At 43.7% G+C, this 24645-nt stretch overlaps 2 protein-coding genes across 3 annotated transcripts in view; one reads left to right on the forward strand and one right to left on the reverse strand.

Moving 5' to 3' along the window:
• Window positions 1-10330, reverse strand: part of EFCAB11 (EF-hand calcium binding domain 11) — a 175668-nt gene extending 165338 nt beyond the window's left edge. The window contains exons 1-2 of the mRNA XM_029597775.1: window positions 9952-10330; window positions 9561-9656 (exon numbers count right to left, since the gene is read on the reverse strand). Coding sequence (XP_029453635.1) covers window positions 9561-9656; window positions 9952-10026 — 171 coding nt within the window. The 5' untranslated portion in view covers window positions 10027-10330. The remainder of the gene's footprint in view (window positions 1-9560; window positions 9657-9951) is intronic.
• A 96-nt stretch (window positions 10331-10426) lies between these two features.
• TDP1 (tyrosyl-DNA phosphodiesterase 1) overlaps window positions 10427-24645 on the forward strand; it is a 298041-nt gene continuing 283822 nt past the window's right edge. For both annotated transcript variants that reach the window (XM_029597773.1, XM_029597774.1), the window contains exon 1: window positions 10427-10595. In XM_029597773.1, the coding sequence (XP_029453633.1) occupies window positions 10588-10595 (8 nt within the window). In that variant the 5' untranslated portion in view covers window positions 10427-10587. The remainder of the gene's footprint in view (window positions 10596-24645) is intronic.

Raw genomic sequence — 24645 nt, forward strand, 5'->3', positions numbered from 1 at the left:
AGCAAAGTTACATTCAACAAGGAGAGTAAACTTGGAAGCTTAAGCAGCTGGAAAGAGAGGCCTAAGAGGGCAGTTAACTAAGAACAGAATACAATTGAGGAATAAGGGCTAGTGCTTATTTAAGTACTTAGAAGAGGTACAAAGTTCCATCGCTCATGAAGAGTGTTAGATCATCTAGTGTGTATCAGTGGAATCTGGGAAGGCTTGGCGGAAAAGCCAAGTTTTAAGTTTTTTCCTAAATGTTAGGAGGCAGGGTTACAACAACAGATCGAGTGGACTCTTTAATCCTTTTCACCCCAACTTCCTTTTCACTCTGGTCAGATCTGTGGGACTTCAGGAATTATCAGGTAAGACCCAATTTTCCTTTCCCTGTACGTACCCAGATCAGTCAAGTCTCCTGGGATGTACCCAAGCTTCCTTAAATAGGGTGGAACTGCAAGAGTCTCACTCAAAGCACACTTTCACCAGAGCTCATGGCATCTGGAGCCTAGATATCCAAACAATGACTTCCTAGTTGCTGCCCTACACATTTCTTGCAGTGACACTTTTCGACATTCCACCCGGGATGCTGCCTGCGACTGAGTAGAGTAAGTTCTCAATCCCTCAGGAACAGGGCAACCCTGACATAAGTATGCTGAATCTATCGCTTTCTACAGCCACTGTGCTATGGTGGACTTAGAAATCTTATGTCCCTTCATTTTGCCACTCCATAAAACAAAAAGATGGTCTGACGGATGAAAAATATTAGTGAACTTAAGATACCTCAGCAATGCCTGCTTCACACCCAAAAGCCTCAACTCTCTCATGAGAAGCACCTTTGCATCCAAAGTTGGAAAAGCCAGTAATTCTACCGACTGATTCAAATGAAAGGACGATACCACCTTCAGAAGAAAAGACGGGACCGTACGCAAAGAGATCCCCATCATCCGAAATCCTAAGAAAGGGATCCCTGCATGACAGAGTCTCTAGCTCCGAAATCCTTCTAGCGGAACAAATTGCCACCAAGAAAATTACCTTTAAGGTAAGATCCTTCATAGTTGGCCTTTGGATCTATTCAAACGGAGTTGAGCACAAACACCTGAGATTCAAGTTAAGACTCCAGCGGGGCACAACTTCTGCACAGGAGGCCATAAATGCTTCACCCCCCTGGAGAAAATGTACCACATCTGGATGAGCAGCCAAGGTCACTCCCTGGACCTTGCCCCTAAGGCATCCCAATGCTGCCACTTGGACTCTGAGGGAGTTAAAGGTTAAAACTTTCACCAATCCCTGTTGCAAAGGACAAAATTTGCACAACCGATGCTCGAGTAGGACCAACCGTCTGCTCTACGCATCATGCCTCAATGATTCTCCACACCCTCACATTCGCCGGAGATGTTGAGGTCATTCTAGGTTGCAACAGAGTGGAGAGGACATCCTCGTGATATCCTTTGGCCCTTAGACACTTCCTCTTAAAAGCCAAGCCGCGAGACAGAAGCGAGTTGCCTGATCTGAAAATATGCGACCTTGACACAAAAGGTTGGGCAGATGAGTGAGCTGTAGTGGCCCACCCATCATGAGATTGATCAAATCTGCAAACCAGGATCGCTGAAGCAACTCTGGGGCCTTTAGAATCACCTGCCCCAGATGAATCTCTATCTGCCTGAGAACCTTGCCACCAGCGGCCATGGTGGAAAAACATACAAGAGAACTCCTGTCGGCCATGGGAGTACTAAGGCGTCAACTCCTTCCGCTCTATGTGCTGATTTAAATGGAATGCTGAAACTACTGTTATGCTTCTACTCCTGAGGAGGGAGGAGTTAGCAATCTGTTAGGGATCTACTGCTCGAGCTAGCAATATGTTAGCGACCTGCTGCTGGATGCTCCTGTAAAGGGAGGAGTTAGCAATCTGTTGTGGGGTCGGCTGCTAGAGAGAGCTATCGGATAGGATCCTGCTGCTGGCACTCCCACAAGGGGAGGAGCCAGCAATCGGTTGTAATACTGCTAGTGGTTAGCAATCTGTTGCAGGGTCTGCGATGCGGATGGGAGGAGCGAGCAGATACGAATAGCAGTCTGATGGAAGTTCCTCCCCTAAGGGAGGAATAGCAATCTGTAGTGAACTGCCTCCTATGGGTCTGCTAAGGAATGGCAATGTTAATGTAGACTGCAGCGTTGGCAATCTGTACCAGCGGCGTACTGGAGATGCTGCTCAGCTGGACAGAAATTAAATTGGTGAATCCTTGGGCCGATGGCAGATGACAGCACCCTCAGGAGGGAGTCCCAAGTGGGACCACCGGCTAGGCTAGAGTATGGAGACAGACACAGATAGTTCTTTATTAGATAAGCAGTATAACCACCAGAGGTGGCAGTAGTGAGCTGGTATGCCCGGCAGGGCTGAAGTCCCTCAGAGACTGGAACTGCGATTCCCAGGTTACTGAGCTGCAAAGAGACTGTAGATAGTGAATAGACAGGATATGCAGATATACATACATAGCCAGTACTAGATAATATCTCACACTGGGTCTTGATATGGCTCAGTAGTTGGAAAGGGTAAGGGCCCTCGAGGAGCGAGTACCTGGTTCCAGGGAAGCTCTGAGAGAGCAGTGGTCACTCACACTAATCTGTATCTGGAATAGCTTCTAGTCAATAGAGAATCTTCAGGGTGTTCAGGAACATAGGCCCTTCAGAGTTGCTTATTCTAATGGCTCATAAGAAAGGCTTGCTAATGCACTTACTATCAAATTCAAATTCCATAACAGTATCATAGACTACAATGTAGGATTAAGGCATTTAGCTCCTTGTTGATAAGCGGGACACCCCTTTGTGAGACAATACAGATGTCCCATTAAGCTTTCCTTTTAATGCAAAAAAAAAAAAAAAAATCACTGCAACCTGTACCTTTAAAGAATTCAAGGCCAAGGTCTTGTTGAGACTCTTCTGTAAGAACGTCAGAATATCTCCTATTTGTAACACTATAGCGAACATTTAACCTGTCTACAATATATTGCAAAAACTTGCATATCCTCACAAACTCTCTCTGTGGAATTCTCTTTAGAACATAACCTTGTTCTAATAACTGATGGTTTGTATCCCTTCTTGGCTAATCTTGTCTGCCATAAGTGAGAACAATCATGGATTTCCCATTACTACTGATCCCTGGTGAAGGAGACCCCTATGCCTTGAAAATGCAATGGTTGGTCCACTATCAGCCTGCTTAGATCAGCATACCATGGTCTTCATGGCCATTCTGATGCCACTAGGCTCTCCTATTCCTACTCCTTCCTGAGCTTCTTATTACATGGCCTATTAACAGCCAAGGTGAGAAGAAAGCATAAGGGAACACTTCCCTCGGTCACTCCTGTATCAGTGCATTCGTAGTCTTTTTGTTGGCTGAAGAACCTTCTTGCCTTTGTGATCTGGTGGATTGCTGTTAGCATCATCTACGGCTGACTCCATTTTTGTATTTTCTTCTTGCGCCTTGGCCTTTGTATTTTGGCTCAAAATATCTGCTTGCCCATTCTCCTAACCTGCAATGTATAATGCTGAAAGCTGTAGCAGATTTTTCTCCTATTGTGCAAATAGTAGCTCCGTTTCCTGATATTGCATAGTTGTACAGTATTCTTACTATTTCTCAACTAATCATTTATTGAAAATGGAATAAGCATAGCTTTATGACCTTTGACTCTAATTGATTAATGTACCTACCCTGTACTCATTACTTTGCTCAACCTTCAGCAAAATGGTTCTGGCAAAAGGCATCCCAATCTTTTTAAATGGGCATCTGTTTTAATATCAATCTAGATACTCTAGTGAAATTCCCCTCTGCAACATTCAGGGAGTTTGTACACCAACAAAAACCTTACCATTATTTTCAGGTGATTTTTTTTAAAATTATAAATGCAAATATAGCATACTATCTCACAGGCCGCGGTTACCCTGCTTCTAACCCGCTTCTAACTCACAATTTGGCCGTGTAAGTCCAACTCACGATTCACTATCCCTTTTAACTCATCCTTACCGCTTCTTTAAATCAACCGGTAACCCTTTCTGCCCGCAGGATGTATATGAGATGTAAACGCTCCGATTATCTATTCCCTCCCATACAGTAATGTGCGCCCCGATTATCTCCTTTTTAACCTGTAGTTTTGCCGCACGTTTAACCTGCTAACTTACCGCCTACCCTTACCCCTGCGTTAGTGTGGAACGTCAGGTCAGAGAGACGAAATTTCATGGGCAAACGACCCCCTCACCCCCCGGGACCCTTACCCTGGCGTTAGTGTGGTGTGACAGCAATAGGCAGGCTCCGGTCAAAATCCCCCCCTCCCGAAGCAAGGCGCAGGGTGAAAATCGGCTTGACATGTCATTAAAACAAAAGTAAATAAAGTGTAATAAAAGTAAACTTACTGCATGTGAATTTTCTTTGAAAAGTCCTCTCTCCCCTCCTCTCGAGGTGCACACTGCGGCTCCCCTGCCTTCCGGGGGCAGCCGGCGGCGAAAGCGGCTTCCAGCAGCCCCCGCCGGCGAAGGTGGATGAATGGACGCCCGTACACCTGGATGAATGCACGCCTGCCGGTGAAGGTGAGTGAATGAATGCACGCCCGTACACGGCGGGAGCCGGCGGGCATGCATTCATTCACTCACCTTCGCCGGCGAGCGTGCATTCATCCAGGTGGAGGGAGCCGGCGGCGAAAGCAGCTTCCAGCAGCCCCCGCCGGCGGTGAATGAATGCACGCCTGTGTATGCCTGTGCGTGCAATTTGGGAGCTCAAGGCGTGACGTCACGGCGTGTGACGTCGGCGTTCGCTAATGCACTGCCTTGAGCGCCCAAATTGCACGCACAGGCGTACACAGGCGTGCATTCATTCACCTTCACTGGCGGGGGCAGGGGAGCCAAAGCGGCTTCCAGCAGCCCCCGCCGGCGAAGGTGAATGAATGCAATTTGGGCGCTCAAGGCAGTGCATTAGCGAACGCCGACGTCACACGCCGTGACGCCAAACGTCATGACGTCACGCCTTGAGCGACCAAATTGCACGCACAGGCACACATTCATTCACCTTCGCTGGTGGGGGGCTGCTGGAAGCCGCTTTCGCGCCGGCTCCCCCCGGGAGGCAGGGGAGCCGCAGTACGCGCCTCGGGAGGAGGAGAAAGAGAGAGAGAGAGGACTGTTCAAAGAAAATTCACATGCAGTAAGTTTACTTTTATTGCACTTTATTCACTTTTGTTTTAATTTTCGCCCTGCCTTGCTTCGGGAGGGGGGGGGGGAGAAAGGACTCGCAATCCCCCCTGGTACCTGAAATGACAGGTACCAGCGCACCCAGGATACTGTATAGGCGCTGTATAGCGCTCTATACAGTAAAATGGATTGCGCGGGCCTAACGCTTCACGGACGCTTCTTGGACGCGGCTTGCATTTGCATGCTATTTACATACAGTATCGAGCGGTAGGTGATCCGAACTGTGCGTGCGGCAAACGCGGGTGCGGCCGGCACTAACGCACCTCTTCCTACCGCTCCTTACTGTATCGGCCTGATAGTAATTTACTTAAGAACATAAGTATGCCATACTGGGTCAGACCAAGGGTCCATCAAGCCCAGTATCCTGTCTCCAAAAGGTGGCTAATCCAAGCCACAAGTACCTGGCAAATCCCATGCTACTAATGCCAGCAACAAGCAGTGGCTATCCCTAATGATTAACAGCAGTTTATGCACTTCTCTTAATGCAGGCAAAAACCTACTGACAAGTCAAAGGCATGTGTTATAGCAATTTTCAAAAGCCTACATCCATGGATAAAGTGCTTTTACATGCGTAAAGCTCAGCAATAAACATGTAAATGCTTTTGAGCATCAGGCCGCTAGTACTAAACAGTTTTCATTGTGAGTCCAACCAAAGACAAAACATGAAAATGCAATTCTGAATTTAAAAGGAGCGTGAAATCAGATTGCTGACCTCATATTTTTAAATGGAAATTCAGTATTATAGTCTATTTTACATAATAGCTCTAATAGGTCTAGTAAATTCAGATACAAATGAAACCCAGAATTGTCTGTAAGGGCCAATCCCTTAAAAAAATATTTTTAAATATCTCTTGGAATTTCGAAGTATAATGTTTAATATCCTTGCTCTTGCTTTTAAAATGGCGCAGGACATAACAGTATTGGCTTTATTAATTTGTTTAGTATTGCTGGTATAGCAATTGTCTTTATTTGTGATGTACATGGAAAAGAAAAACATGAATGTGTTGGGGAAAGCAATTCTAGGGCATAACTAAGACCTACTAGTCTCTGGTAATGTGGATCCACTTTTTGTGAAAAGATTTGTTCTAGGTTTTCTGGCACCCTATGTAAATTCTAATATTTAACCTATACTCAGGAAGTCTCTGTGGTTTTGATTCATCTTGACTCAAGACTAGTCTTTCAAGTATCTCACCAAATTCTCTCTCTTTGTAAGGCATTTGCAAAGATGAAATTTGAAACAAAAACTAGCAGCCTAACGCCTGAGACATAGAAGTCTTCTCGCTCCTAATGCGCTAGTGATCTTGAAGAACTAACAAATTCATTAACCTTGACAAAATGCTAGGCAGCTGAGGATTCAAGCTGTGCAGTCTGCCTTCCATCAAAAAGCTGCAGATTTCTGCTTAATATTGCTCTTTCTACCCTACTAGTGCAGATGCCATCCACACAGATAGGTGATGGGAAAAAAATAGAGAAGATTAATGCCTTATGTGCAGCGCCTCCTTCTACAAGGATAGATGACTTCCTGCTCAGAGTTGAGAATCTGGCAACAACCTGTGTCTTTTAAAACAGACGTTACTTTACCTGTGGGGGAAGGCTATGGATGCCTTCTGTGTCCCTCTCAGAACTGAATCTCAGCTGGCAGAACTTTCATACCTAAATTTCAACTTAGTGAAATAGACAGATTATCGAGACCTCCTATTGCTCAGAATTAATTTTTTTCTTTAAAGGCTGAAAGGCTGTGTTTAGGAATCTTAAGGATCTGGGGAAGATCTCCCCCCCAAGAGGCAGGACTGCTGGCAATAATCACTTTGTCCCAGCGCTTGGAGAGTGAAATAGCATCGTCCTTGTTCTTAATCATCTGTGGCTGTGCAGAGCTTGTAACTTCTTAAGAGCACTCAAGATGGCAGCCTTCCAGGAGAAACCATTAGCTGCTCTCTCTCTCTGCTAATTTGCCAGCACTGGGAGAGTTAATTCTATGCGGCTCTGCAGAGCCTATAACTGCTTGAGAGTTAAGAACATAAGAAATTGCCATACTGGGTCAGACCAAGGGTCCATCAAGCCCAGCATCCTGTTTCCAACAGAGGCCAAACCAGGCCACAAGAACCTGGCAATTACCCAAACACTAAGAAGATCCCATGCTACTGATGCAATTAATAGCAGTGGCTATTCCCTAAGTAAACTTGATTAATAACCGTTAATGGACTTCTCCTCCAAGAACTTATCCAAACCTTTTTTAGACCCAGCTACACTAACTGCACTAACCACATCCTCTGACAACAAATTCCAGAGCTTAACTGTGCGTTGAGCGAAAAATAACTTTCTCCGATTAGTTTTAAATGTGCCCCATGCTAACTTCATGGACTGCCCCCTAGTCTTTCTACTATCTGATGTAGATGTGACTTGGTTATTTTCATTTTCGAATAATAGAAGGACTACTGGGCATTCCATGAAGTTAGCAAGTAGCACATTTAAGACTAATCGGAGAAAATTCTTTTTCACTCAACGGACAATAAAGCTCTGGAATTTGTTGCTAGATGATGTGGTTAGTGCAGTTAGTGTAGCTGGGTTCAAAAAAGGTTTTGATAAGTTCTTGGAGGAGAAGTCCATTTATGGCTATTAATCAATTTTACTTAGGGAATAGCCACTGCTTAGGGAATAGCCACTGCTATTAATTGCATCAGTAGCATGGGATCTTCTTTGTGTTTGAGTAATTGCCAGGTTCTTGTGGCCTGGTTTTGGCCTCTGTTGGAAACAGGATGCTGGGCTTGATGGTCCCTTGGTCTGACCCAGCATGGCAATTTCTTATGTTCTTAAACATACACAGTTATGTGACTCCAACATTGCTCTAAGCTTCAACGGCAAGAATTAATGTGGAAAAAAAAAAAAGGATTTCCATTCACAATAAAGCAGGGAGTAGCTTGCTTGTTACAGCAGATACTACTCCAAACCAAATAAGCCTGATACTTCACTTTCAATGCATATCCAGCATAGCTCTCTGCTTTAACGGCAAGGGAGAAAGACTGATACTTCACTTTCAATGCATATCCAGCATGGCTTTCTGCTTCAATGGCAGGGGGAAATGGAGAAAAGTGGATCTATATACAGACCACAACCAACAAGGACTGAATTACATAGTTGAGGTAAACAAGCATGGGTGTAGCTTGCTTATTGCGGCGGTTACTATCCCTAGCTAATTAACAGGCCGATACAGTAAAAATGCAGGAGAGCGTGATACAGTAAATAAATGTATTTAAATTAGGCCCGGCGGTAAAAAGAGGCGCTAGGGACACTAGCGTGTCCTTAGCGCTTCTTTTCGGACAGGAGCGGCGGCGGCTGTCAGAGGGTTTGACAGCCGACGCTCAATTTTGCTATTTTCGGTTCTTGAGCCCGCTGACAGCCATGGGTTCGGAAACTGGACGCTGGCAAAACTGAGCATCCGGTTTTCAACCCGCGAGCCTATTTCAAATTTTTTTTTTTACTTTTTTAAACTTTCGGGACCTCCGACTTAATATCACCATGATATTAAGTCAGAGGGTGCACAGAAAAGCAGTTTTTACTGCTTTTCTATGCACTTTCCCGGTGCCCGGAGAAATTAGCATCCGGCTTGGCTGCACATTTTACTTACTGAATTGCGCGGTATTATCAACATGCATTTGCATGTTGCGGGCGCTATTAGGTTCGGGGGGGGGGGGGGGGGGGGGGGGGTTGGACGCGCATTTTGGATGCGCTATTACCCCTTACTGAATAAGGGGTAAAGCTAGCGTGTCGAAAATGCGCATCCAAATACCGGCGAACAGTGCGCTCCATCGGAGCCGATACAGTGCGCTCCATGGAGCGCACTGTACTGTATCGGCCTGTAAGTTAGACATTTCACTTAGATGCAGTTCCAACACTGCTCTCTACATTAATGGAAGGGGGAAGGGAAACAGAACCAAAAGGTTACTAAGGACCAAGAGTAACAGATAAGTATGAGAAAAAAAAAGGGCAAAAGCTTGTTGGGCAGACTGGATGGGCCGTTGGTCTTCTTCTGTCGTCATTTCTATGTATATATATGTTTCTATGTTTAAGGATACTCTGAAATTTTGTAACAGTTTCTTGCCATAATAGAGCCATAATGAATTGAAAGTTTTGCAATGCGTGTGGAGTCAAAATAAAATCATGCGATTTTGTCTCTAGGTGGTTATAAACACATGGTTGAAAAAGGTTCTTGACTATTAGACCAGTCAGCTAATTTGAAATTCGGTCTTGAACAGTACATCTCATTGTTTTTAACATCGACTGTAAGCGTCTGCAATAGTTCTGAGTGATAATATAAATTTACAGATCTTAAACACTATCAAGTAAATTACCTTTGAAGGTTTGTAGCCAAAGAGCATCATGACTGCCACCTTAACATCTTCTCTGCTTAAATATCCTTTATTATTTTCGTCACACTTTTTAAATACCTAAAATACATCAGAAAAAAACAACTGAATTTTGCTTCCAAGGTGTTAATTTACTCGCTTTACAATGCACAAAGCAAAATGCATATCTGTGCCTTCAAAAATTGTTCGATCATTTTAACAGTTCTTGAATTTACTTATGTATTGTTTAGTTACATAAAAAGACTACATTACATTTATACATGCCCGCGAGCAAAAGACAGAAGAGTCAAGGCCCAAAGCGGCCAGTTTTCGTGCAGCGTGACTTTCTAAACTAATATTTTTCACGTGTCCGCACCCTTCCTCCTTCACAACCTACTTCAGCAAATTTGTTTCTGTCCGAATCGGTGACTTCTCTCTGCGGTCTGTGAGAGATGCCGCGTGCAGCAAACATGACACCAATTAAAACACGTCCAACTAACGAGGTCAATTTTTTTTCCCCCAAATATTTTGTTTATAACGTTGAAATGCGCGCGCGCGCACACACAAATAAAAATACGAATCGAAATTAAACCCGTCCTAGTCCACGCTCCATTCTCCGAGCAACGGTGCCGCCTCAATCCACTTCCGCGTCGCAACCGCAAGCCCCATTCTTATTGGTCAGTTGCTGCTCGACTTCCATTGACTCCGCAGACCGATTGGCAGAGCGACCGCGAGCGCGCAACGCGAACGCACGGCGCGGCAGGGCCCCCGAAGTGCCGAACGTGCCACCTGGTGGGCCGCCCGGTCGCTGCTGGAGGTGGTCGGGCACGGACAGTTCAGCCTAGGCAAGACTTTGGCCTGGTTTGCCCCCCCCCCCCCCCCCCTTTATACCGACTGAATAGAGACAGTCAAGGCATTTGGATCCGATGCTCTCGGCATTAAAAGGCGGAACTTAGGACCCTCGGGGAGGGAGCGGAAACGCCGCGCTGCTTCCTGTCCAAGCTGGTCGGCTGTGGTGCAACGTGGGCTGAGGATGCACAGGTGATAACTGGCGCACAGGGTGCCGGTCTGGTTTCATGCCGCTTTCTTGTGTTGGAGTGATCCGTCCTGCCTAAGACGGCTGGTTTTTAAGGGTTAAAAGAGCAGCTGCAGGATATGTCTGAAACAGCTGTTTCAATGCTGTTCTCTTTTTCGGGGGGTGGGAAGGCTAAATTAGTGTAGCTGCCGTGCTAGTCCACTTGAATACGTAGAAATAAAAGTTAAAACAATTTGGAGGTGAGACCTTCCCACGGAACAATCTCAGTATACTGGTGATTAACTTTCCAGCACTTGAGTAGGTTTTCTTTTGATCCGGCAGTTTTTTTTTCTAGTTTTTGATACTGCCAGCTCAGTATGATCCAGAGCAATTACCAGTGTATTTCCCTCTGCGATTATTCCATTTCAGTGATGGTCCTAGGCGCCAAGGGCCTTTGAGCAGGTTTTTTGGAATTCTTACCACCTTAATTGATTAAAGACCCAGAAGACAGGATGAGAGAGCTTCTTTTAGATCCTTGCATTGGATCACTGGCTGTGCATTTTCTTGGCATTGCGCCTGAGAAACTTTCTGTACAATAAAGTGAATTCTACTTCTGATGGGGGGAGAGGGGTTGTGTGAAATTGTTATCCAGAGGGTCAGCTTTTGGAGTGCGTATGATCTGGGTAGCCGCACAGGGTGCCATGCATGAGGATGTGCTGCTATGCTGGCACTCCCATCCCCTTAAATATGTAGGCAGAGGGAATAAGAGAGAAGAGTGGGATGGAGAAGAGGTAGGGGGGTGCTGTATTGGAACTACGGATGCCACCACCACCACTGAAGTAGAGAGCACTGTGTGAGAGCTGCCACTGGGGGAGTGGGTAACCAATTTCGGTTTTTGCACAAGGTGGCTTTTAGCCTAGATCTGGCTCTGGTTATCCACTAAGTATCTGAAGCCAGTTGACCCTTTAAGACGTGTAGTAATTTAAAATATTTTATAAGATTGTTTTGCTATATGTGTGGTCACCTTAAAACAAATTCACACGTACATTTTTTTCTGTCTTTGACTTATAAAGATTTGATCTGATTCAGGTTGAAATGCTCCCCATGGAAGTTCAGCCATAACCTTATGTCTCTTTAGAAGTAGAAAATGTATAGTTGTCATTTATTTGGCTTCTGCTTAACCAGGCTCATAAATTGAAATCTGAGGCCTCATTCCATCAAATTTATTTATTTATTATTTTTATATACTGACATTCATCTCAATTGAGATATCACACTGGTTTACATTCAGGTACTGTAGGTATTTCTGTATCCCCAGAGGGCTTACAATCTAAGTTTTTGTACCTGAGGCAATGCTGGTGCCTGTGCTTTGTATTGTAAATCTAAAAAAGCCTTGTTTGCGAGCTAACAGTATAATATGCTGTAACCCACATTGAGTTAATTCTGTATTCAAAAAGATAGGTAATAAATCCAAGTAATAAATATATAATTTTGCTGCCCTCCATTTGAAGTCCAGGTAAATCATTCAAATGCTCTTTATTTTAATACTAACTTTCTTACTCTAAAAGTTTTCTCTTTATTATTTTGATTTGCAAGTAAGAAATTTTGCAATTAGAACTCAATAGAAATTTGAATTAAGTTTCTAATGGCACATGAGTAACTATTTACCTATGTTGCTTGTAAATGTTATTCCTCTGCATTCTGGCAGGTTGGTCACCACCAGTGGGTTATGCACCTCTGCCAGCAGATGGAGACAGAGCAAAAGGCTGACATCACGGCTATATAGTCCCGCCTCAACAGCCTGCCAGTATTCTCCGACTCAAGGGTATGGTGGACATGCATTTCCCTACAGGGGATTGCCTGTGAGCAGGAAAGTAAAAATAGAAAGGAAGAAAGAAGTGTAAAGGAGATATCAGGAAGGCAAGAAGTTTACATAGCACTGCTTGCCTCCTGAGGTGATAACGTTCGGTCCCTCCCTCAGAGTGCTTGAAGTCCGGTAGCCTTGGGTGGCATGGACTTAAAATTCAATGAGTGGTTGCAGGCCAAGAGAGGCTCGACAGTGAAGGCTTTTGCCGTCTCCCCCTGTAGCCAGGACCTATTCCTGCTCTCAGCCAGGGAGGGCTGAGCTCCGGTAAAGGTTTTGCTTTACTAAAAAAAAAAAAAAATTTCCTCCTGAGTCTGTTCCCTCAGTGTTCGGCCTTCCCGTTCATGTGAGTTCTGTGAGGTGTGGAGGTAGTTCAGGCATGGCTGGTTGAGCAGCTGTTTGGCTAGGCCCCGCTTTCAGGCTTCTCCCTTTTTGGCGTGTGGTTGGCTGCAAGGGTGATTTTGCATGTTTTTCACTGTGCTCCATTGACTTGAGTCTGTTGCTGACTTTTGTATCCAAAATTTGGGTGTCCTTGGAAGTCTGACTTGAGTGTTCCTGGGGCGTGTGTATACCTGGACACTCGGTTTGGGCAAGAGTACGATATGCGAGTACCTTGATGCACATTTTTTGTTTGTTCATTTTTGGCACGTGGCTTTTACGCGTGCATACCTAACCTTACTTTTTGTGTGTCTAGCTGGGCGCGTACCTGTACCTGACTGGGTGCCTTACAACAATGACACCTGCGGTGAAGAAGTCTAGGTGCTTATCTATTTGTACTGCATGCCACATCAGAGCGATACAGCCAGAACTTTCTTTAAGCCTGTGTCAGCATTGCCTGGATGCTTGTGGGGATTTACCTCTTTCTGATTTTGTCATTGATGGTCTATCTTCTCGGTCTGAGGGGAGTGGGACCGAGGGCGACGCTATGCTGGTGTCCCCTCCTTTAGCTGACTTCTCAGGGGAAACTTACTCTCAGGATGTCAGGTTCAGACCTATGGACCAGTCATCCTTTTCCTGGATGGAATTTCTTCCAGGGGTTAGACATTTCTACAGGGGTGGTCTTCTGAGTCGACTACATGTATTGGGTTTAAGTCCATGCACTCAGAGTTCTTCAGCTCCTGCCGCCATGGTCAAGCGCTGTGGTGTGGCATGGCCTGTCAAGTTTCGAATGCAAGTAGATCAAGATGATGTCGATGATAGTGGTGGCTCTCCAGTGGAGGAAGGGGAGATTAAGCCAGATTTGAAGCCATGTCGAACTCTTGTCCGTTTCTTTCATAGAGATGAGTTGCCGAGCTTGATCTTTCAGACTTTGAAGACCCTTGGAGTGGCTGGAGCTGACTCCTCAAGGGTACAAAAGGAGGTTCCCATTTTTATTACCCTACGCAAAGCCTCATGTTTCTTTCCCCTCCTGGATACGATTCAGGAGTTGATTGATCTGGAATGAAGTTTGCCAGAGGTGTCCTTCAAAGGGGGGTGCGCCTTGGCAGGTTTATATCCCTTGGATCTGCAGGCCAGACAGCAGTTGCATTTTCCCTAAGGTGGACGCTTTGGTGTTTTCTGTCATGAAGAGAACCACCATCCTGGTAGAAGGAGGTTCTGTTCTTAAGGATGCTCAGGATAGGAGAATTGAGACTTTCCTAAAGCAAGCCTTTGAGGCAGTGGCAGTGAACTTGCAATTTGCTTCTTGCTGTGCCCTCGAGCTACCTTGCATCCTTCTCAAGAATCTAGCAGTGCTGCGCCAGCAGACTTGTGGTAGAACCAGGCGCTGCCGCCGTAGCTGATGTGGGCTGTGACCTGGTTCGCACAGCTGCCAGAGGAGTTGCTTTTGTTATAGCGGCTAGACGACAGCTGTGGCTCGCAAGTGGTCGGCAGATACTATTTCAGAGTCCAGTCTTATTAAGCTGCCCTTCAAGGATTCTCTTCTCTTTGGCAGTGAGTTGGAGAAAATGGCAAATAAATGGGGGAAAACCCAGGTCCCTTGCTTGCCAGAGGACAAGAAGCGGGTTTCCCAGACTTTTCGGGCAAGTGGTCGCTCTTGAGACTACCAGGATTTTCAGCTTTATAGGGAAGTTCTTCTGTCCCTTCCACAGATCTTGGTCCTTTCGCCCCAAAGGCCTGGAAAAGATGTGGGCTCTAGAACTGGAGACCCTCTATCTTCTCAATTAAGATTTGCCATCTCACCTGTTGGTGCAGAAGATAGGTGGGCACCTATCTCATTTTTAACACAGTGGGAGCACTGAGAGTGGAAGCACTGAGAGGAGAGGATCACCATGCTGGTGGCTGAAAGGAATCAGTAAGTTGTTGCTTGGGACATTGTCTTTTTTTAAAAGTATTGGGGCAAAGTTAACTATTTGGTAATATTATTTAGTGTGTTTGTGCTTTTAATAGTAAGGCAACAAATAAACAGAAGTTAGACTGTTTATCTTTTTAAATAGTCAGTCAGGCAGCTAGTAAGCAGAAGTTAGTGTTTGTGTACTACAAAAAAAAAAGTAGCTAGGAGCAGTGTATACTAAGTAAAAAGGTTGAAAAGTTCAGTTCAGTTACTCACCTTGGAAATGTGTTGAGGTAGTGTGATTTGGTTTGATTAGGTACCAACAATTGTTAATCAAGAGAGCAGTGAGTCACTCTAGCTGACTAACTGAAGTTAGACTGTTTGTATTTCCCAACCCTAGCTCATCTTTTAATTTATAGGCAGGTGCCACTTTAAAAAAAAAAAGCAAACAAACACCTTATTGAGAGTTTAATCATTCCCGTGTAGGCCACTATCAGACATAGTGACTTCACTAATACATTTAAAGGACATTAATTAGACACATTCCTACTCCCTTAGCAACCTAAAACTTAACTAGGAACTGAACAAAATTGAGATGAAGGCAGCAGTCCAGCAGCAATAGGGGGCTTCCCAGTCTTTTGCATTGAGTGTCACATGTATGATTTTTTACCCACCAATGAGAAAATGTGCATGCGATGCAAAGAGCTCCTGGCTCTCAGAGAACGAGTCCGATCTCTGGAGGCTAGAGTGGCAGACTTGGAGGAGCTGAGGCAGACAGAGAGGTATATAGATGAGACCTTCAGGGACATAGTAGCCAACTCCCAACTTCATACTGGCAGCCCTGGTGCTGCCTTGGAGGAAGAAGGTCTCATGATGGGAGAGCACCAACCAGGTGCAGCAGGAAATGATCCTGTAGCAAGGACCTGCTCTCCAGGTGATGCATTGTCCTTTCGCACCGAGGATATCTCCCAAAGGCCAACTGCCCAGGAGGGAAAGGTTAGGTTGGCCATCATAGTTGGTGATTCGATAATTAGGAATGTAGATAGCTGGGTGGCTGGTGGGCGTGAGGATCGCCTGGTAACATGTCTGCTTGGTGCGAAGGTGGCGGACCTCATGCGTAACCTAGATAGGATTCTTAGACAGTGCTGGGGAGGAGCCGGCTGTTGTGGCACATGTGGGCACCAACAACATAGGAACATGTGGGAGGAGGTTCTGGAAGCCAAATTTAGGCTCTTAGGTAGAAAGCTGAAATCCAGAACCTCCAAGGTAGCATTCTCTGAAATGCTCCCTGTTCCACGCGCAGGTCACCAGAGGCGGGCAGAGCTCTGGAGTCTCAATGCATGGATGAGACGATGGTGCAAAGAAGAGGGATTCAGTTTTGTTAGGAACTGGGGAACCTTTTGGGGAAGGGGGAGTCTCTTCCGAAGGGATGGGCTCTACCTTAACCAGGGTGGAACCAGACTGCTGGTGCTAACCTTTAAAAAGGAGATAGAGCAGCTTTTAAACTAGAACAAAGGGGAAGGCCGACAGTTGCTCAGCAGCGCATGGTTCGGAGAGAGGTATCTTCAAAGGATACTAATGATGCATTAGAATTAGGGCATCCTGACAGTGAGGTTCCTATTATAACAAAAGTAGTCCAAGTGCCTGTAACTAAAAACTCAACTGAGCTAAAAAATTCTAACTTATCCCTATCAATTAAAAAGCAGAATGAAAATACAAACAAAAAACAAACTTTGAAATGTTTGTATGCTAATGCCAGAAGTCTAAGAAGTAAGATGGGAGAATTAGAATGTATAGCAGTGAATGATGACATAGACTTAATTGGCATCTCAGAGACATGGTGGAAGGAGGACAACCAATGGTACAGTGATATACCGGGGTACAAATTATATCGCAATGACAGAGAGGAGCACCCGGGAGGCGGTGTGGCGCTTTATGTCCGGGATGGCATAGAGTCCAACGGGATAAACATCCTGCATGAGACCAAATGCACAATTGAATCTTTATGGGTAGAAATTCCTTGTGTGTCAGGGAAGATTATAGTGATAGGAGTATACTACTGTCTACCTGGTCAAGATGATGAGACTGATAGTAAAATGTTAAGAGAAATTAGGGAAGCTAACCAAATTGGTAGTGTGGTAATAATGGGAGACTTCAATTACCCCAATATATTGACTGGGTAAATATATCATCGGTACATGCTAGAGATATAAAGTTCCTGGATGGAATAAATGACATTTTTATGGAGCAATTGGTCCAGGAACCAACGAGAGAGGGAGCAATTCTAGATCTAATTCTCAGTGGAGGACAGGATTTGATGAGAGAGGTAACGGTGGTGGGGCCACTTGGCAATAGTGATCATAAAATCAAATTTGAATTAATGACTGGAAGGAGGACAGTAAGCAAATCTACGGCTCTCATGCTAAACTTTCAAAAGCAAAACTTTGATAAAATGAGAAAAATTGTAAGAAAAAAACTGAAAGGAGCAGCTACAAAGGTAAAAAGTGTGCAAGAGGCGTGGTCATTGTTAAAAAAATACCATTCTAGAACCACAGTCCAGATGTATTCCACACATTAAAAAAGGTGGAAAGAAGGCAAAACGATTACCGGCATGGCTAAAAGGAGAGGGGAAAGAAGCTATTTTAGCCAAAAGATCTTCATTCAAAAATTGGAAGAAGGATCCAACAGAAGAAAATAGGATAATGCATAAGCGTTGGCAAGTTAAATGTAAGACATTGATAAGACAGGGTAAGAGAGAATTTAAAAAGAAGTTGGCCGTAGAGGCAAGAACTCACAGTAAAAACTTTAAAAAATATATCTGAAGCAGAAAGCCTGTGAGGGAGTCAGTTGGACCGTTAGATGATCGAGGGGTTAAAGGGGCGCTTAGAGAAGATAAGGCCATTGTGGAAAGATTAAATGATTTCTTTGCTTCGGTGTTTACTAAAGAGTTTATTGGGGAGATACCCGTTCCGGAGAAGGTTTTCGTGGGTAATGATTCAGATGGACTGATCCAAATCATGGTGAACCTAGAAGTTGTGGTAGGCCTGATTGATAAACTGAAGAGTAGTAAATCACCTGGACCGGATGGTATACACCCCAGGCTTCTGAAGGAACTAAAAATTGAAATTTCAGACCTATTAGTAAAAATGTGTACGCTATCATTAAAATCATCCATTGTATCTGAAGACTGGAGAATAGCTAACATAATCCCAATATTTAAAAAGGGCTCCAGGGGCGATCCGGGAAACTACAGACCGGTTAGCCTGACTTCAGTTCCAGGAAAAATAGTGGAAAGTGTTCTAAACATCAAAATCACAGAACATATAGAAAGACATGGTTTAATGGAACAAAGTCAGTATGGCTTTACCCAGGGCAAGTCTTGCCTCACAAATCTGCTTCACTTTTTTGAAGGAGTTAATAAACATGTGGATAAAGGTGAACTGGTAGATGTAGTGTACTTGGATTTTCAGAAGGCGTTTGATAAAGTTCCTCACGAGAGGCTTCTAGGAAAAGTAAAAAGTCATGGTATAGGTGGTGATGTCCTTTCGTGGATTACAAACTGGCTAAAAGACAGGAAACAGAGTAGGATTAAATGGACAATTTTCTCAGTGGAAGGGAGTGGGCAGTGGAATACCTCAGGGATCTGTTTTGGGACCCTTACTTTTCAATATATTTATAAATGATCTGGAAAGAAATACGAAGAATGAGGTAATCAAATTTGCAGATGATACAAAATTGTTCAGAGTAGCTAAATCACAAGCAGATTGTGATAAATTGCAAGAAGACCTTCTGAGACTGGAAAATTGGGCATCGAAATGGCAGATGACATTTAATGTGGATAAGTGCAAGGTGATGCATATAGAGAAAAATAACCCATGCTATAGTTACACAAAGTTAGGTTCCATATTAGGTGCTACCAACCAAGAAAGAGATCTAGGCGTCATAGTGGATAACACATTGAAATCGTCGGTTCAGTGTGCTGCGGCAGTCAAAAAAAGCAAACAGAATGTTGGGAATTATTAGAAAGGGAATGGTGAATATAATGGAAAATGTCACAATACCTCTGTATCACTCCATGGTGAGACCGTGCCTTGAATACTGTGTACAATTCTGGTCACCACATCTCAAAAAAGATATAATTGCGATGGAGAAGGTACAGAGAAGGGCTACCAAAATGATAAAAGGAATGGAACAGCTCCCCTATGAGGAAAGACTAAAGAGGTTAGGACTTTTCAGCTTGGAGAAGAGATGGCTGAGGGGGGATATGTTAGAGGTGTTTAAAATCATGAGAGGTCTAGAACGGGTAGAAGTGAATCGGTTATTTACTCTTTCGGATAATAGAAAGACTAGGGGGCACTCCATGAAGTTAGCATGTGGCACATTTAAAACTAATCAGAGAAAGTTCTTCATCACTCAACGCACAATTAAACTCTGGAATTTGTTGCCAGAGGATGTGGTTAGTGCAGTTAGTATAGCTGTGTTTAAAAAAGGATTGGATAAGTTCTTGGAGGAGAAGTCCATTACCTGCTATTAAGTTCACTTAGAGAATAGCAATGGTAACATGGAATAGACTTAGTTTTTGGGTACTTGCCAGGTTCTTATGGCCTGGATTGGCCACTGTTGGAAACAGGATGCTGGGCTTGATGGACCCTTGGTCTGACCCAGTATGGCATGTTCTTATGTGTGTGCAGATTACTTTGAATCAGTGGGTCCTTGAAGTGGTTTGGGATGAATATGCTCTAGAATTTCTTCGCATTCCTCCAGATGCCTTTATGATATCTCCATGCGACTCTCCTCAGAAGAGGGTAGCAATGGAAGCTATATTACAAAGGCTGTTGGACCTGAAAGCAATGATTCCTGATCCTCAGTCGCAGCAAAATACGGGCTGTTATTCCATTAATTTTGTTGTGCCCAACATCTTCATTAGTAAACACAGAAGCAAATAATTTATTTAGTCTTTTTGCGATGGCCTTATCTTCCCTAAGAGCCCCTTTAACCCCTCTGTCATTTAACGGTCCGACCTACTCCCTTGCAGCTTTCCTGCTTTGAATATATTTTTAAAAAGGTTTTATTATGAGATTTTGCCTCTAGGACTAACTTCATTTCAAATTCTCTCTTAGCCTCAAGTTAAGTGTTAGCCTGAAGTCAGGCTAACACTTAACTTGGCAATGCTTATGCTTGTTCCTATTTTCTTCAAATGGATCCTTCCAATTTTTGAAAGATTTTTTTCAGCTAAAATAGCCTCTTTCATCTCACTTTTTTATCATGTTGGTAATCGTTTGCCTTTCCTTCCACTTTTTCTTAATGCATGGAATACCTCTGGACTGCACTTCGAAGATGGCATTTTTAAACAGTGTCTTTGCTTGTTGTACACTTTTATCCTTTGTAGCTGCACCTTTCAGTTTTTATTTCTATTTTCTTCATTTTATCAAAGTTTCTCTCTTGAAAATTGTTAGAGCTGTAGATTCCTGTATTCTCCCCCTTCCAGTCATTAGTTCAAATTTGATTATGTTATGATCACTATTGCCAAGTGGCCCTACCACCATTTCCTCTCTCACCAAATCCACTAAGAATTAGATCTAAAATAGGTCCCCCTCTCTCTTTTTTTTTTTTTTTTTTCCTGAACCAATTGTTCCATGTAGCAGTTTGTTTGTTTGTTTATTTATTTAAGAACTTTTATATACCGACGTTCATAGACATATCACATCGGTTTTCAAATAACGAGGGGATAACTATTTTGAACTGAGAGGGAAAAATAAAGTTACATGCAACAGGGAATTAAAACTTGGAAGAGAAGTAGGAAATGGTCAGGTGACCTAGTTAAGAGGGGTTAGGTAGCACTAACTATGATATTACAATAAATAACTACTATAATATTGTTTGTATAATTCTGGAGGAGGGAGGTAGCAAGGGAAGGAGCTATGGAGGGGGCTAAAAGGTGGGGGGAGCTAAATCAGGTGTAAGCAGTTGTTTATTTCATCCAGGAACTTTGTCTCTAGCATGTCCTGAGTTACATTTACCCAGTCAATATTGGGGTAATTGACATCTCCCGTTTATAAATGCACTGCCAAATTGGTTAGCTTTCCTGATTTCTCTTAACATTTCATTGTCTTTCTCATCATTTTGGCCACTATGCTTTTACCCAACACACATGGGATTTCTACCCATATAGATTCTACTGTGCATTTAGTCTCTTGTATGATCTTTATCCTGTTGGACTCTATGCCCTCCTGAACACAAAGCACTCCCCCCCCCCCCCCCCCCCCCACCAAGTTGATCCTCCCTATCATCGCGATATAATTTGTACCCTGACATAGCACTGTCCCATTGGTTATCCTCCTTCCACCAGGTCTCTGAAATGCCAGTTAAGTCTCTCATCATTCATTGCTATGTCCTTTAACACTCCCATCTTCTTAGTCTTCTGGCATTAGCTTACAGACATTTCAAAATGTGTTTTTTGTTTGTATTAAAAACCTGCTTTTCGCTTGATTGGGAAATTTGGAATCCTTTAGCTCAGGTGATTCCTTACTTATAGGCACATGGACTAATTTATTTTCCTCATGTCTAGCCAGACCAGTCCAGAACCCACCCAAAAGTGGTGGGCAAGGGAAAAGTTGAGAGAGTTGATGGAAGACTGCCTTCAAAAGGGCAAACACAGACAGGACTGAAGGAAGAGTAGAATTGTTGGGCTTAATCATATTCTTTTTCCTTTTTTTTCCTCTTTTAAGTTAACTGGGTTGAGAGGTTAATTTGCAAAGAAAAAAAATTCTTTCCCCCCCTACTTCTTGTCGCTTAAATTACTTGTGAGATCCAAGTATTGTCTTGGGCAGGAATTCTTAGCTGCAGTGGGCTATATAAGGGAAATGAAGTTAGGAGTAAATTCTGCTCTCTGCTTCCATCTGCTGGTGGGAGGAAATTAGCATGTATGGCCTAATTTCATCTTTAAGTCATTTGTAAGTAGTTTAAATAACATGGTATCTTGGCTTGCCAGTCTGGAAATTGACTCAAGATGCAAACTCGGAATCTCTAAGCTGTGTTTTTCAGTTTATTTTGTTATTGTATGTGATCGGTAAGATTTAAAATGCTTTGAAAGGTAGCTTTTACCCAGTGATAAATGTTGGTTTTCTTTTTGACTTGCTGCTAATTGTGGAACACATATTTTTTTAAATACAGTATTAATTGATGTGGTTGTACACTTTGGGGCAGATTTTAAAAGCCCTACGCATAAATCCAGCTGGAGTTATGCGCGCCGAGCCTATTTTGCATAGGCCCGGGACTCGCGTATGTCCCGGGGCTTGAAAAAAGGGGCGGGGCAGGGCGTGGCCAGAGGCCTTCATAGGGCCGCTAGGCCGGGGCGCGCAACCTACGCCTGCCCAGAGGCAGACACAACTTATAAAATAAAGATGGGGGGGGGGGGGGGGGGGGGGCGGAAGGAAAGTTCCCTCCGAGGCCGCTCCGAAATCGGAGCGGCCTCGGAGGGAACAGGGAATGCCATCGGGGCTCCCCTAGGGCTTGGCGTGCACAAGTGTGCACCCCCTTGCGCGCGCGCCGACCCTGGATTTTATAATATGCGCGCGGCTGCCAGGCTGCGCACACAAATCCTACGCCTGCACGTAGGTATTAAAATCTGGCCCTTTTAATTTATATCTTAGTTATCTAGAATTGAAATTGGGCTGGCAAGACATTGGGCTTCTTGGGTCTTTAGGAGCAAAGGTCGTACTGTGACAGTTTATACAGAGGTCTCCAAGATGTAGTGAAAGGCCCTGAAGAGTAATCTTGGTCAGCAGTGGCAGGTAAAGCTAAGCATGGGCAACACTGATCTTGACAGTGAGAGGCTGTCCATGTGAGCCGGAGCTTGCATGTCATGAACACTGTGGACCTAATAAGAAGGGGTCTTACACTGGGAAGGCTGCTGCTAACACCCAGACCAAGTTGTTCCTATTTCCATGTCTTTTAAACCAAGCTGGCCCTATATCCGTGGGGAGGTTTCTTGGGATTTTAAATCAGATAAGTCCTTTTGGCTTTGGAACAAGGCAGGGACAGCTTGGTTTGGATATGAACAGTATGGAAACATTTGTGCTTATTTTGTACCTAGGCCACAACTCTCTTTTTTTTTCCCCATGTGATTTTTGCCAAATTTTATCAAATTTTGACTTTACTGATTACCTGGATGAAAATTTCCCCCACAATGAAGTCACCAAAATAACTGTGAATGCACAACAAATATCTACAATGTTTCTTCCCGGTCATAGATCTTCATTGCTTTACATATAATCATAGGTCCTCTTGTTCCACCATTTTTTTTTGTTTCTTTTGATTTTTTTTCCAAATAAAAGTAACAAACAACTTTTATGGCATCTAACCTGATGCCTCTGCAAAAAGCATACTGTTTGAATACTATAACCCCATGATGCAGATAAAGATTTCAAACTATGGTGTGTGTTTGGGACTTTGGGAGAATAATACCACAAGCAACCATATAAGATAAGTTTTTGGTTTATTTGCAAAAAAAATAAATAAAAATTGGTAGAACAAGCAATGTTGTGGATAAAAATGTCCCTGTTGCAATCCCTTGCTTATGGCGTTGTGATAATAGTGCTGGCATAAACAGAAGCTGTTTTGAATGCAGAGATTATTCAGCTGCTTTCAGAGGGCTCTGATTTGAGTGCTGGGGATGTCAGGAGTCTATAATGAACGATCATGTAAAGTTTCCATTCTTAGCCAAAATATCTACTTTAGAATCAGCTGCAAGATAAAGAAAGCTGAGGTGACTGCTATACACCTCCCCGGCACCTCTTACTCCTCCCGTCGCTCCATGACACCTCTCAATTGCTCTATGATGACTCCATGTAGCCACATACTACTGCTTGTATATTTGTAGATATGTTTTACATTTTGCATACTGTATTCTCTTTAGTTTTCATTTTTCATTTTGCTAAATTTCACCTCTCTGTGCTTCCTTTCGTATTTATCAGTTGCCCCGTTCCCCCTTTCCCTGTTTATTGTAATTTTCCACCTTTTTTACGTTAAAATGTAAACCGATATGATGTGTATTTTAATGTCTGTATAGAAAAGCTGTTAAATAAATAAGCTGCAAGATAGTAGTTCATTTAGGATGTAGTCATGCCTCTTTCATTGGTAGCTCAAAGTGAGTAGGTATTTCCCTGTCCCAGAGAGGCCAACAAGGAGTTTGAATCTGAGGGACTGGAGGGTGCTCTGCCCCAAGGCCCAGCAGCAGGATTTCGTTCTCAGCAGCTGCTCCTCGTCCTCTGATGGATGCATGAACCTTTCAGTGGGGCAAGCTCTTTCACTAGGAGGCTGCAAGGCCTGCTTGGCTCCAGGAGTGCACTGCATTTCCCAGTCTAATTCTTGTTAAATAACCAAATTCTCTTCTTTGCAAATAGACAAATGCACAAAACGTTTGAAAGTGTCTCCCCTACGCTATGCATTATTACAGTTTTTGAGTGTGACGCAGGAAAAGACCAATTGCCCCATCCGATCTGCCCTGTTTTTGTCTACACTGCTAAGGATATAGCCTGGCCGCCAGCCATAGAAGCTTGACTGCTTATAGGACATAGCTCCTTATTCAAGTCTGATTTTGTCATATTTCCTTCTGGCTATAATGAGCATACAGGTTCACATAATCTGTCCAATAACAACTCCAGTCTCTGAGTGCCATGTGATTGTCGGGTTTTCAGGATGGTCATACTGAATATTCATGAGATGAATTTGCATGTATCAGGCCTTGAATTTGTTGATATTCTGAAAATCTGACTGGTTTGCAGCACTCAAGGACCAGATCCTTGTTCATGCTTTCATTTTCATTTTTTTACACTCTTTCTAGATACAGATTTTTGCATGTTTTTCCCTCTGGTTCCTCACATTGTTCCTAATAAGTACATTGAAAAGAATCAGTCCCAGTACCAAGCCTTGGAGTATC

This window comes from Rhinatrema bivittatum, chromosome 4, assembly GCF_901001135.1.
Source record: "Rhinatrema bivittatum chromosome 4, aRhiBiv1.1, whole genome shotgun sequence".
Taxonomy (NCBI): Eukaryota; Metazoa; Chordata; class Amphibia; order Gymnophiona; family Rhinatrematidae; genus Rhinatrema; species Rhinatrema bivittatum.